Here is a 13,934-nt window from a genome sequence, read left to right as displayed (position 1 = left end):
TAATCAACTATACCCTCCCCCAAATTTTAGGCCTTGTGCTTTCAGTGGAAAGAATTATTATTGTTATTATTATTATTAAGATGAACTGGCATAATTGTTAGCATGCTAGATAAAAAGCTTAGCGGCATTTCATCCATACTCTTTTACTCTTTTACTTGTTTCAGTCATTTGACTGCGGCTATGCTGGAGCAGCGCCTTTTAGTCGAGCAAATCGACCCCGGGACTTATTCTTTGTAAGCCCAGTACTTATTCTATCGGTCTCTTTTGCCGAACCGCTAAGTGACGGGGACGTAAACACACCAGCATCGGTTGTCAAGCAATGCTAGGGGGATAAACACAGACACACACACACACACATATATATACGACAGGCTTCTTTCAGTTTCCATCTACCAAATCCACTCACAAGGCATTGGTCGGCCCGGGGCTATAGCAGAAGACACTTGCCCAAGATGCCACGCATTGGGACTGAACCCAGAACGATGTGGTTGGTTAGCAAGCTACTTACCACACAGCCACTCCTGCGCCTATCCATCTTTACATTTCGAGTTAAAATTCCACTGAGGTCGGCTTTACCTTTCAAGGTCGATAAAATAAGTACCAGTTGTATACTGGGATCGATGTAATTTACTATCCCCTCCCCCAAATTTCAGGCCTTGTGCCTATAGAAGAAAGGATTATTATTATTATTTTTGTTTGTTTATTTCATATTGACAACAGAAAGATATGGTATTTCAGTTGGTGTTAATCCCAATACTGGAGTGTGAAACAGTGTCCAGACTTGCTTGCCACAGTTAGGAATTCGGTAAACTGTGGAACACTTACTTCTCTGCAGAAGTCCATTTATAAATAAATGGTTAATACACTAGAATGGCATCAACACTGATGGGTCACTGTCAGGAACTCTTAACTGTGGTAAAGTTGCCTTCGCAAAATTCCATTTAAATAAGTGGTTAGTACTCCATAACAGAGACCAGACTTGTGGGAGAGACAGCCATCTGAAATAATTAATAACTAATTAAAGATAAGGATATCATTATCATTGTCATTCAAAGTATATTTTCCATACTGGCATGGGTTGGACATATATATAAATTCATACACATACATATATATATACAGAGAGCAATGGGTAAATTGGTGTCATTTTATATTTATAATTTCATGCATGTGCATTGTTTTTGATTTTGTCGACTGCACAGTATAGTAGGGTCAGTTGGGCACCATCTTTGAGAAAAACAGCACCATGATGCAATTCACTTTGCCAGAAATTTGGAAATGACATGCTGTTCTGCTTGGCATTTGTGCTGGAAGCTCCAGTATGAGTGTTTGGGTGTCAATCTGAGGACAGTGCAGAGTACTGAGAATGATAAAAATCAAACATCCAGTTAACGTCATGGTGTTTGGAGTGATCACTAGTGATGGTGACGTTATGCCTCTATTCATCTTCCCACACAGCCTCAGACTCAACATGAGGCCTACATCAAGTACCTGGAGGAGGTAGCGCTGCCCTGGATGAAGAGGTTGGCTGCTGGAAGACCCTATGTCTGGCAACAGGACTCTGCACCATGCCACCCAAGCAGGAGAACCCAGTCATGGCTTACAGACAATTTCTACGATCACATCACTCCTAACATCTGGGCACCTAACTCACCACATTACAACCCCGTTTATTATGTGTGGGGTGCAATTGAGTGAGAGACCAACAAAATTCTTTGTAACACCAAAGATGGAATGGAGGCAAGGATCATGGCAGCATTCACCAACTTAAACAAGGAGACCGTCCAAAAGAGTTGCAGGAGATTCCGAAGTCATCTGGAGGTTGTGGTTGAAGCCAATGGTAATTTTATTTAATAAATTTACTCTTTAGTATTTCAAGATATTTTTATGAAATTTTGGTAAATATATCTGTTAAAATGAGTTGTTAGTTTTGGTGCCACTTCAATATTCACCAAAATCAGGCTGTTCCCACCCGTAACACAATCTTACATTGGGTGAATGCACTTTGTACATGAGGTACACTAATGAATAGGAGACCAGTGGGTATGGACCTCAGAAAATGTAGAACACACAAACAGAGTATATTTTGCATGGAGAACTGCATTTCCACCCATGCATATATTTGTGTATATGTGTGTGTGGATGCCTTTATGCTTGGCTTATATATTTCAAGAGGAAGACCACTTACTTGGCATCAATTCTTCCCGCATTAACTTCCGCATTGTGGGCGATGAACTGAAAATAGATATTGTAAGCATATATGTATATGTGTGTATATATATATATATATACATATATTGGTAAAAACGGTAAGATAACAAAAGAAAGAAAGAGACCTCAATATTATGTAAATAGAGGAAATTTATCTATAAAATAATATGTTACAATTATTCAATAGTCAAGATAAAACTCTGAGTTTTGGATGCCGAAGTGGAAATCCACGAGATATATATATATATTTCAGTGCGAATGGTTTTTTTATATGGCGTCGAGTTTACAATACTATAAATAATAATGGTATTTTTATATAAGCTTAAAGCTTATGGCGATCACCGTGCAATGATTAAGGAAAATAGTCTAATAAAGGGGTATATAAGCCCTCAACAGAAAAAAGAAGACTTTCCTATCCTAAACACTGAATGGCTGGGTGGGGAGTTTCATCAGAGTGAAATAGGAATGAAAGGTTTCCATAGATAGGCGTAGGAGTGGCTGTGTGGTAAGTAGCTTGTTTACCAACCACATGGTTCCAGGTTCAGTCCCACTTTGTGGCACCTTGGGCAAGTGTCTTCTACTATAGCCTCAGGCCGACCAAAGCCTTGTGAGTGGATTTGGTTGACGGAAACTGAAAGAAGCCCATCGTATATATGTATATATATATATATATGTGTGTGTATCTGTGTTTGTCCTCCCAACATCGCTTGACAACCAATGCTGGTGTGTTTACGTCCCCGTAACTTAGCGGTTCGGCAAAAGAGACCGATAGAATAAGTACTAAGCTTACAAAGAATAAGTCCTGGGGTCAATTTGCTCAACTAAAGGCAGTGCTCCAGCATGGCTACAGTCACATGACTGAAACAAGTAAAAGCGATAAAATATGGCTGAGAACCACTAGTTTAATTTATTACAGTGAACAGTAATGACAGAGTTCATTACTGGAAATACAGCAGAATTTCTTTAATTGAGGGAAGATATTCGTGTGTGATTGAAGAACAAGTGGAGACTAGAATCAGTAACAAAGATTTAAGGTGGCGAACTGGCAGAATCGTTAGTGAGCCGGGCGGAATGCTTAGCAGTATTTCGTCTGCCGCTACGTTCTGAGTTCAAATTCCGCCGAGGTCGACTTTGCTTTTCATCCTTTTGGGGTCAATTAAATAAGTACCAGTTACTCACTGGGGTTGATGTAATCGGCTTAATCCGTGTGTATGTCTTTGTTTGTCCCCTCTGTGTTTAGCCCCTTGTGGGTAGTAAAGAAATAGGTATTTCGTCTGCTGCTACGTTCTGAGTTCAAATTCCGCCGAGGTCAACTTTGCATTTCATCCTTTCAGGGTCGATAAATTAAGTACCAGTTATGCACTGGGGTCAATGTAATCGACTTAATCCCTTTGTTTGTCCCCTCTATGTTTAGCCCCTTGTGGGCAATTAAGAAATAAGTAACAAAGATTTATACCGTGTGCTGTAAAGAGTATTATCAACCGTTGTCTCAGCAAAGCAACCAATGGGACTCTGCCATGAAATAACCATTTTTATCCAATCAGCATGTAGAAAGTTCTGGAAGCCAAGAGGAGCACAGAGAAAGTCTATGAAAAGAGATATTGTACATATATTTATATACACAGATAGCAGATATTGGTAAAACAGTCTTTGCAGATCTTTTTGGTTTGACCGGCAGTTTTTTCTAGCGGTGTCATATGAAATTGTCACCCATAATTATGACCCTAGTATCGATCTATTGCATTTCAATAGATCGATACTAGGGTCTGTTTTAGGGTTAGGGTTAGGGGTGGGGGGAAGGGTATCTTTTTTTCTTCACAAATGTAAATAAACCCAATCTGTTTCTTAAATGAGGGACATATTCATATGGCAAAGAATGTTTTCACCTCAATAGACGCCATTGATTGGTTGAAACTGCAGAAATTGAAGTAAAAAAACAACAAATATCTTACAAACTATAGAATTTTCTCAATAAAGCCAAGAGAAAAAGATGTTTTATAAACACATTCTACCAGTATGTGAAGTTTTAAATTTTTTAGTTACCTAGAAATTATGTTAAAAACTGCCGTTCAAACCGAAAAGATGCCTATATTACACTCAAACATAATATTCTTGGCTTTTAAGTTAATTGCTTTAAGAGTGCTTCTAGGGACTACTTTATATATTTTTTTAATATTTCATATGTCTACTAGGCAGAATGTACTCAGGAGTGTTTAGACAATTACTGGTTGTCTAGTATAACCACCACCTGAGACTGTGCTGGCTACTTAAGGAGATAGATCTAGTATAATTTGTAGGTAAATGCCCTAGCAACGACATCCCCTTACGGTAGTCTCCCTTTAACTGTTAGTTACTGTCGTATGGTGTTTGTTTTCATGTTAGGATGGTTTATAATGACACAAGCGGTCACTTCCCCACACTTTTATTTATTTCCTTATTCATATCTACCCCTATAACGGTCTAAGCCTGCCCTTGTTTTAAATTTAACTGACCAGTTATAGGGATGGCTGGACTTTGGTCAATTCCACTATGGACAACAGGTTATAGGAACATAAACCTTCGTCCACGAAAAGATAGCTTAAACTGTGCTCTAAGTGGAGGTGCAGTCAAATCCTATTTTATGAACTCAACTATGTTCTAAAATAAGTCGAAATGTAAGCTACAATAAATCGGCATGAATTTTCCGGACGACCCAATATATATATATATGGTTCATTAAGTAATCATTTTATTCCAATTTCCATTACTTTTTTATGAATAGCAGACAAGTAACTATCTTTTGATACAGATATAACACAGGCTACGCTTTCAGTTTTTTTGGATAAAGTTTACAGGAATAACGCTGCAGGTTTACTATTAATTCCATGAAACATTCAAAGGACTGTAAATATAATAAAATCTTTAACAGACGTAATTGATGTATATATATGTGTAAAAATTCGAGCGAGGTCGTTGCCAGTACCGCCTGACTGGTCCCCGTGCCGGTGACACGTAAAAGCACCCACTACACTCTCGGAGTGGTTGGCGTTAGGAAGGGCATCCAGCTGTAGAAACTCTGCCAGATCAAGACTGAAGCTTGGTGCAGCCATCTCGTTCGCCAGCCCACAGTCAAACCGTCCAAACCATGCTAGCATAGAAAGCGGACGTTAAACGACGATGACGATGATGATATGTGTATGTGTCTTTGCGTTTGTCTCCACCAGCATCACATTCTTGGCAACCAGCTTGGCAACCAGCATCACATTCGTTTATGTACCTGTAACTTAGTGGTTTGGCAACAATGAACAATCAAATAAAGTACTAAACTGGGTCAGTTTGTTCAAATAAACCCTTCAAGGTGGGTGCCCTACCATGGTGACAGTCCAAAGACTGAAACAAGTAAAAGAATATTCCTAAAGCAAAGACAGCGTTCTTGTGAGTGAAAGACTGACTTGGAGTAAAACAACAACAACAACAACAATATGAAGTGACTCACTGTGTTCAGCAAAGAGATCCTGGAAGGAGAGGTCCACGTAGCCATGTATGGCTAGTTGTTTTGCTTCGTTGTACATCTTGCCACATAGTTGTCTCTGGATGTCCACTACAGTTGGTCGCTCTTGGAATTCTTCAAAGCCTGCTCTGCCAGCACAGTCATTCTGAAACAATAAACAACAATAATGAATCTTTCTGTCTCTACCTTGCTCTGTCTGTCTGTCCGTCTGTCTCACTTCCTCCTTCTGTCTGACTCAAGTTGATGGTGCTGATGGTACTAAAAGGACAATGCTATCTCAAACATGCACCTACTCTTTTACTTGTTTCAGTCATTTGACTGCAGCCATGCTGGAGCACCACCTTTAGTCAAGCAAATCGACCCCAGGACTTATTCTTTGCAAGCCTAGTACTTATTTTATTGGTCTGGCACAAGTGAGGTCTTTAGTCTGCTGGCTGGGTCAGCTGACACTTTCCATCATACCCAGCAAATAAGCTGAGAGTTAAGTAGTGGTGGTGGTGGTGATGGTGGCGGCGGCAGCAGTAGTAGTAGTAGTACTACTACTAATAATAATAATAATAATGCAGTGGCTTTCATGGCTTCTCTTCTTAACTGATTGGAGTGTTATCATGTACATTGTTTTGTCTTGGTATAAAAGATGGGCTACAGCAAATATTCTGCTCAATACCACAGATTTGCTTGTCAGTTGTTTGACCATAACCAGTTGAGCATGTCCCTTAGTGGCTGACGATATGTGCATCTCTGATCACGAGCAGAAGTAGTGGGGGAGCATCATAGCCATGTGTTGAGAGGGATTCTTTGGAGTTTGGATATTTCGCCATTGGAAACATGGGTGTTTCATTCAACATCCTTAAACAACCCTTATTCAGGAACCTTTTGAATGAGATGGGCTACTCAGCCTGAAGAAAATTCTAAGTGGGACCCACCTGCAAGGTCATTTGCTGTTTATCTTGATATGAGATCACCATGTCACACGCATATGGTTGTGATGCATGTGCCTAGTGTACCCTTATCAGACAGGTTGTCAAGATGTGTATACTGGGCTTTGTATATTTGTACCCCAGTGTCACTTTGATGGCATGCACTACTCTTTCACTCAATAATAATAATAATAATAATAATAATAATAATAATAATAATATAATAATAATAATAATAATAATAGTAATAATAATAATAATAATGACAATAATAATAATAATGGTTTCAAATTTTGGCACAAAGCCAGCAGTTTGGGGGGATGGGGTAAGTCGATTACATCGACCCCAGTGCTCAACTGATACTTATTTCATTGACCCTGAAAGGATGAAAGGCAAAATCAACCTCAGTGGAATTTGAACTCAGAACATAAAGATGGACAAAATGCTGCGAAGCATTTCGTGCAGCATGCTAACAACTCTGCCAGCTTGCCAATAAAAACAGTGAAATAACTGGACCCCTCCCCTCAAAAACTGCTGGTTATTTTACCTAAATGAGAAAAAACAGTAAGAAATAGAAGAGACAATGTACCATTTGAATACAATTGAAATATAGAAGTTGGTGTGAAAGGTAATAACCGGTGGTGTTTTGTTTGGTCATAAAGTCCAGACATTCTTTTGTGACGTTGCACTTTGGTAGTTGATCCCTGGAATGGACAATAGAATGGCCATTGTGAAACGGTTGGAATCAAAGGGTGTTGTGAACGCACTGACACTAATAACACCGACAATAGTATCAATGATAATGTAAATGATGATGATGATGATGATGACAATGAAAGTGGCAGCTCAAAGACAATGGTAGCGATGATAGGAATGATGATGATGATGATGATGACGACGACGATGATGATGATGATGATGACAATGAAAGTGGCAGCTCAAAGACAATGGTAACGATGATAGGAATGATGATGATGATGATGATGACGACGACGATGATGATGATGATGATGACAATGAAAGTGGCAGCTCAAAGACAATGGTAACGATGATAGGAATGATGATGATGATGATGATGATGAAAATGAAAGTGGCAGCTCAAAGACAATGGTAACGATGATAAGAATGATGATGATGATGATGATGACGATGATGATGATGATGATGACAATGAAAGTGGCAGCTCAAAGACAATGGTAACGATGATAAGAATGATGATGATGATGATGACGACGACGACGATGATGATGATGATGATGATGACGATGAAAGTGGCAGCTCAAAGACAATGGTAACGATGATAAGAATGATGATGATGATGATGATGACAATGAAAGTGGCAGCTCAAAGACAATGGTAATGATGATAAGAATGATGATGATGATGATGACGACGACGATGATGATGATGATGATGATGACGATGAAAGTGGCAGCTCAAAGACAATGGCAACGATGATAAGAATGATGTTGATGATGATGATGACGATGATGATGATGATGATGACAATGAAAGTGGCAGCTCAAAGACAATGGTAACGATGATAAGAATGATGATGATGATGATGATGACGATGATGATGATGATGATGACAATGAAAGTTGCAGCTCAAAGACAATGGTAACGATGATAAGAATGATGATGATGATGATGACGACGACGACGATGATGATGATGATGATGACGATGAAAGTGGCAGCTCAAAGACAATGGTAACGATGATAAGAATGATGTTGATGATGATGATGATGATGATGACAATGGAATTGGCAGCTCAAAGACAATGGTAACGATGATAGGAATGATGATGATGATGATGATGACAATTGAGGTGGTGGGTAAGAAGGACAAAGGAAGTGGACAAGTTGATGATGACAGTGGCAGCTCAATAACAATGACAACAGTGATAATGGTGGTGATGATAGGCATGATGATGATGAGGGGCAAGAGGAGAAGAAAAAAGATGAAGATGGCAATGATGATGATGGCAAAGGTGATGATGAGAATAGTAAAAAAAGTGGTTTTGTCAGTGATGACAAGAACACCCAACATACAAAAACTCACTCATCTTCCGGTACATAGCTACCTAACACACGGGCCAAGCAAGTGTCACCAAATTCTTCATTGTAAACCTGCAGCTTTTCAAAGGATATCGGTTTTTGGTTGTCAACCAGCCACCGTGGTACCCAGGGTATTTCCATTGGTTCTGTAACCAGCTGCTTGAAACGTTGGCTGTAGGATGTCATGCTCTTCTGGTTTCTGTTGTTAATCAACTTGATAACCACTTCCATCCTTGCTATGATCTGTTGGATCTTCTCTTTCAGTTTCTCATCCGCATGAATCTTGGATAATAATTTATCAATACTGAGCAATTGACCTGCACAATGAATAAATAAATAAATAGCAAATCTATATATATAGGCGCTGGAGTGGCTGTGTGGTAAGTAGCTTGTTTACCAACCACATGGTTCCGGGTTCAGTCCCACTGCGTGGCACCTTGGGCAAGTGTCTTCTGCTATAGCCTCTGGCCGACCAAAGCCTTGTGAGTGGATTTGGTAGACGGAAACTGAAAGAAGCCCATCGTATATATGTATATATATATGTGTGTGCGTGTATGTTTGTGTGTCTGTGATTGTCCCCCTAGCATTGCTTGACAACCGATGCTGGTGTGTTTATGTCCCCCGTTACTTAGCGGTTCGGCAAAGGAGACCGATAGAATAAGTACTGGGTTTACAAAAAGAATAAGTCCCGGGGTCGAGTTGCTTGATTAAAGGTGGTGCTCCAGCATGGCTGCAGTCAAATGACTGAAACAAGTAAAAGAGAAAAGAGTATATAAAGCTGAATTTGTCTGTGTGTGACAGGTTTGGTAGCATTCAACTAATACTATCTCCGAGACCCTGCGGCGCAAGTTGACCAAAATTGAGAGTATGATAGAAGGCTTGCTCTTCATTCTGTAGAAGAAAAAATTCAAATCAGACCATGTTAACACCAAAAATCATTTACATCAAAAAGGTGCTTTTTTTCTATGAAAATCCCTATTTTTTACGATTCTTTGACTGCTGTGTCACCATATTTCGGTGTAATTCAACCAGAAAAATGTTCACTTAAAGAGAACAACAAGCTACATAATGCAAAACTTTTACTTTTCAAAATTTCCAATTCTAAAGGGTCGAATCAAACCCGAGCAACGCCGGGCGATACTGCTAGCTATAAATAAAAATAGATATGAAATTCACTCTCAAGACAGTCATCACAGGACTATAGCAGAAGACACTGGCCAAAGATGCTGTGCAGTGTGACTAAACCCAAACCCTTATGGCTGCAAAGCGAGCTTCTTAACTACACAGCTATGCCTGTACCTATGCGAAAGTTTGATTACTACGTTACATTGCCATTGTTTTGTACTGAAGGTTAAGGATGCTTTTAACTATGAATATATTCAGCATAATTACTGAGTATAAAATAGTTTATACTCACCTTGTCCTACTTGAATTCCAAATAAACCGTCTACATTGATATTGTTTTGGTATTCGTCAAAGAAAACTGATGCTTTCTCTATAGAATGTACCAGTTCAGAAATTAAGTGGTCTTCTGCTGCTTTTGTTTGGCACCAAGACATGTGCGGTAACAGCAGCAGCAATACTGTAAGTACCAACTGGAATGGTTGCGATGGTGATGGTGGAGCTGGTGGCAGCATGAAAGATGACCTCTGCCAACCAAATGGAAGACTGCAGATGACGGGTAGAACTGTCATACCTTGTGGCTGTGTGAGAGAGAAACAAAAAAAGAAAACAGACAAGAATAGAGAGTGTGGTGGATAGGGATATGATGGTAGTGATGGTAGTTGTAGCAAATTAGTGGGAACATCATGCTAGACTTGGGCTCCAGTCCGTACTGGCTGGCCCTATTGCAAACCAAACGAGAGGCTACCCTACATCAACACAGCCTTCTGCTGCCCACTGATCTTGTTCAGGAACCTAGAGAAGAATGTTAACAAGTGGACTTCAAACCTGTCCTCAAATCAAGAAATTTTTGATATCATGACTCCCTAATATAACAAAGCCCTATCATCCAGTGGGTTTAAGGGCTGCATCTCCTATATACCAGGCCCTAGCACTCACAAAAGAAGTGCCACTGGAAGGTCATTTCGTTTGCCCCACCCTTTTCCCTCAATGTTAAAACTTGTATGGGGAGGATATTCCTTAGGATAGTAGACAAGCACTTCAGGCAGATACACAGTTAAGGATGTTTGTTCAATAGGCACAACCTAAAGGTTTCCTTTCCTTGTACAACCTAAAGGTTTCCTTTCCTTTCTTAAAAAATATATATATATAAATGATGCCAGCGTCACCTAACTGGTGTCTGTGTCGGTGACATGTAAAAAGCACCCACTACACTCATGGAGTGGTTGGCGTTAGGAAGGGCATCCAGCTGTAGAAACACTGCCAGATCAGACTGGAGCCTGGTGCAGACTCCTGGCTTCCCAGACCCCGGTCAAACTACCCAACCCATGCTAGCATGGAAAACGGACGTTAAACAATGATGAAGATGATGATGATGATGGTATATGAATTTTATGTTAAAAAAGGTTATAGACTACATTTACATATACACACACCCACCATTTCTTTTACTTAAACATGTAATTATACATCAAAACCCCTGAACATCAAAACTCCTGAACATCAAAACCCCTGAACACCAAAACCCCTGAACATCAAAACCCCTGAACATCAAAACCCCTGAACATCAAAACCCCTGAACAAAGCCATATTCCAGAATCACCATCACACCTGTATACACACACACACACTCACACGTTCATATATGTATATAAAGCAAAAGCAAATACTTGTAATAGCTTACATGGTAAAAATATGTCCTCACTTATTGATTGTATATAGAGAATGGTGAAACAGCAGATGGTCTCTCTCATGCAATCCCACAGATTAGCTGGGGCGATGGTGGTGAAGTCTGTGTCAGGTTTGAATAACAGTAGATATAGCAGTGTGAGGCAAAGGAGGAAGACTTGACTAAATATAGGTAGGGGTTCTACTGATAATTACAGGAACAAATCAAAATTTATAATGGGTGTTTATGTTTATACATACATACACACACACACATATACATGGACTTAGTTAAGTTAAGTTAAGTTAATTTTTTGGCTCAAAAAGCAAAAGCAAGGCCATGTAGGGGGACATGGAGTTATGTACAGGGAGAGTGTTCATGCAAAGAGTTCAGGCCATTTCTGGTCAAGAGAGACTTTGAACTGAGTGGTCGTCGGCATCTTCACTATCTCATCCGGCAGCTTATTCCACAGATCTGCAACCCTGTCTGATCAATAAGTATCCGGACTGTTGCCATAGTAACAAAGCTAAAGTGCACAGAGTGAAGCTGATTGGTGTAGAGTCATTTTGAACTCTGTTGTGCTTGTGCACTAAGTTTTAACATTTTAGCTCATTTCTGCTGTTTACAGCAGCACTTGGAAAGAAGGTGTGTAACGTAATCGTGACATTAACTATGACAGAGAAAGTTGAGTGGAGAATCTGCATCAAATTTTACCAAAAGCTTTGCGATACCTGCTCAGAGGCCTACGCAAAGTTTTCAAGATGTTTTCATCATTCTTGACACAATCAAGATCTTGTGCAACTGAAACCCAAGTGTCTTTTTGGTCAGCTGAAAGCAGTTTTGGCACAATCAAGGCAGATACGTGTCTCATACCCAAATTCTTCAGTGATAATGGACTGAACTGAACCATAACTAATCTGCACATCCTCTGATAACTCATGGATGGTGATTCAAGCACATCTGTGGAGGCACATGGCCTAGTGGTTAGAGCAGCGGTCTCGTGGTTAAGGGATCGCGGGTTTGAATCTCAGACCGGGCGATATGTGTGTTTATAAGCAAAACACCTAAGCTCCACGCGGCTCTGGCAGAAGGTAATGGCGAACTTCTGCTGACTCTTTCACCACAACTTTTTCTCACTCTTTCCTCCTGCATCTTGCAGCTCACCTGCGACGGACCGGCGTCCCATCCAGGTGGGGAACCTATACACCAAGGAAACTGGGAAACCGGCCGTAATGAGCCAGGCATGGCTCGAGAAGGAACAAACAACAAAAAATTCAAGCACATCTGTGGAGGCACATGGCCTAGTGGTTAGAGCAGCCGTCTTGCGGTCGAGGGATCGCGGGTTCGAACCTCAGACCGGGCGATGTGTGTGTTTATGAGCGAAAACACCAAAGCTCCACGCGGCTCCGGCAGAAGGTAATGGCGAACTTCTGCTGACTCTTTCGCCACAACTTTCTCTCACTCTTTCCTCCTGCATCTTGCAGCTCACCTGCGATGGACCGGCGTCCCGTCCAGGTGGGGAACCTATACGCCAAGGAAACTGGGAAACCGGTCCTAATGAACCAGGTGTGGCTCGAGAAGGAACAAACAACAAAAAATTCAAGCACATCTGTGGAGGCACATGGCCTAGTGGTTAGAGAAGCGGTTGAGGGATCGCGGGTTCAAATCTCAGACCAGGTGATGTGTGTGTTTATGAGCGAAACACCCAAGCTTCACGCGGCTCCGGCAGAAGGTAATGGCGAACTTCTGCTGACAATTTCGCCACAACTTTCTCTCACTCTTTCCTCCTGCATCTTGCAGCTCACTTGCGATGGACCGGCGTCCCGTCCAGGTGGGGAACCTATACGCCAAGGAAACTGGGATGGCTCGGGAAGGAACAAACAACAAAAAATTCAAGCACATCTGTGATGTTTTTCTCAGTTCTGCTGGTTTGGTGGTTTTGATGGTGATCAGGATTGCGTTGCTGTGGTTTTGAGGATGATTATGATGATGCTGGTGTTATTTGGTGATATCGATAATGATTATGATTGTGTTCATGGTTTATGGTGGTATTGATAAGGATCATGAGTATGTTGATTTCTTTTGTTTGTTTCTAATTATATTGGAGCGTGGAAGGTGTTTATAAGCCGTTTAAGAAACACACAAAAACCGTTAGATTCACTTCAACACTTAAATTTAATTTGTCAAAATATTTTCATTGCTTTGAGACCATGACCTGTTTACTGACAAAACTTCATACTGCGGTCTCAAAGCAACGAACATATTTTGACAAATTAAATTTAAATGTTGAAGTGAATCTAACGTGCATTTCTTAAATGGCTTATAAACACCTTCCACGCTGCAATTGTTTTCGTTCCAGCATACGATCTCAGATCAAGTCACTCGCTATGCAAGTACATCTCCATAATAATTATATTGGGTTGTCCGGAAAGTTTGTGTCAATTTATAGTAGCTTACCATTC

At 40.4% G+C, this 13,934-nt stretch overlaps 1 protein-coding gene across 1 annotated transcript; it reads right to left on the bottom strand.

Moving 5' to 3' along the window:
• Nucleotides 1-677: 677 nt before the first annotated feature.
• On the bottom strand, nucleotides 678-11,580 carry LOC115224912 (UPF0764 protein C16orf89 homolog). Its single transcript, XM_029795874.2, has 8 exons — nucleotides 11,488-11,580; nucleotides 10,099-10,384; nucleotides 8,686-8,998; nucleotides 7,211-7,325; nucleotides 5,687-5,846; nucleotides 3,668-3,797; nucleotides 2,189-2,235; nucleotides 678-998 (listed from the first exon to the last, which is right to left on the bottom strand). The coding sequence occupies exons 2-8, from the start codon at nucleotides 10,373-10,375 to the stop codon at nucleotides 907-909; spliced, it is 1,134 nt and encodes a 377-aa protein (XP_029651734.1). The 5' UTR covers nucleotides 10,376-10,384; nucleotides 11,488-11,580; the 3' UTR covers nucleotides 678-906.
• Nucleotides 11,581-13,934: the final 2,354 nt, after the last annotated feature.

Source organism: Octopus sinensis, linkage group LG26 (genome assembly GCF_006345805.1).
Source record: "Octopus sinensis linkage group LG26, ASM634580v1, whole genome shotgun sequence".
In the NCBI taxonomy this organism is placed as follows: Eukaryota; Metazoa; Mollusca; class Cephalopoda; order Octopoda; family Octopodidae; genus Octopus; species Octopus sinensis.
This window is presented reverse-complemented; position numbering and strand designations above follow the sequence as displayed.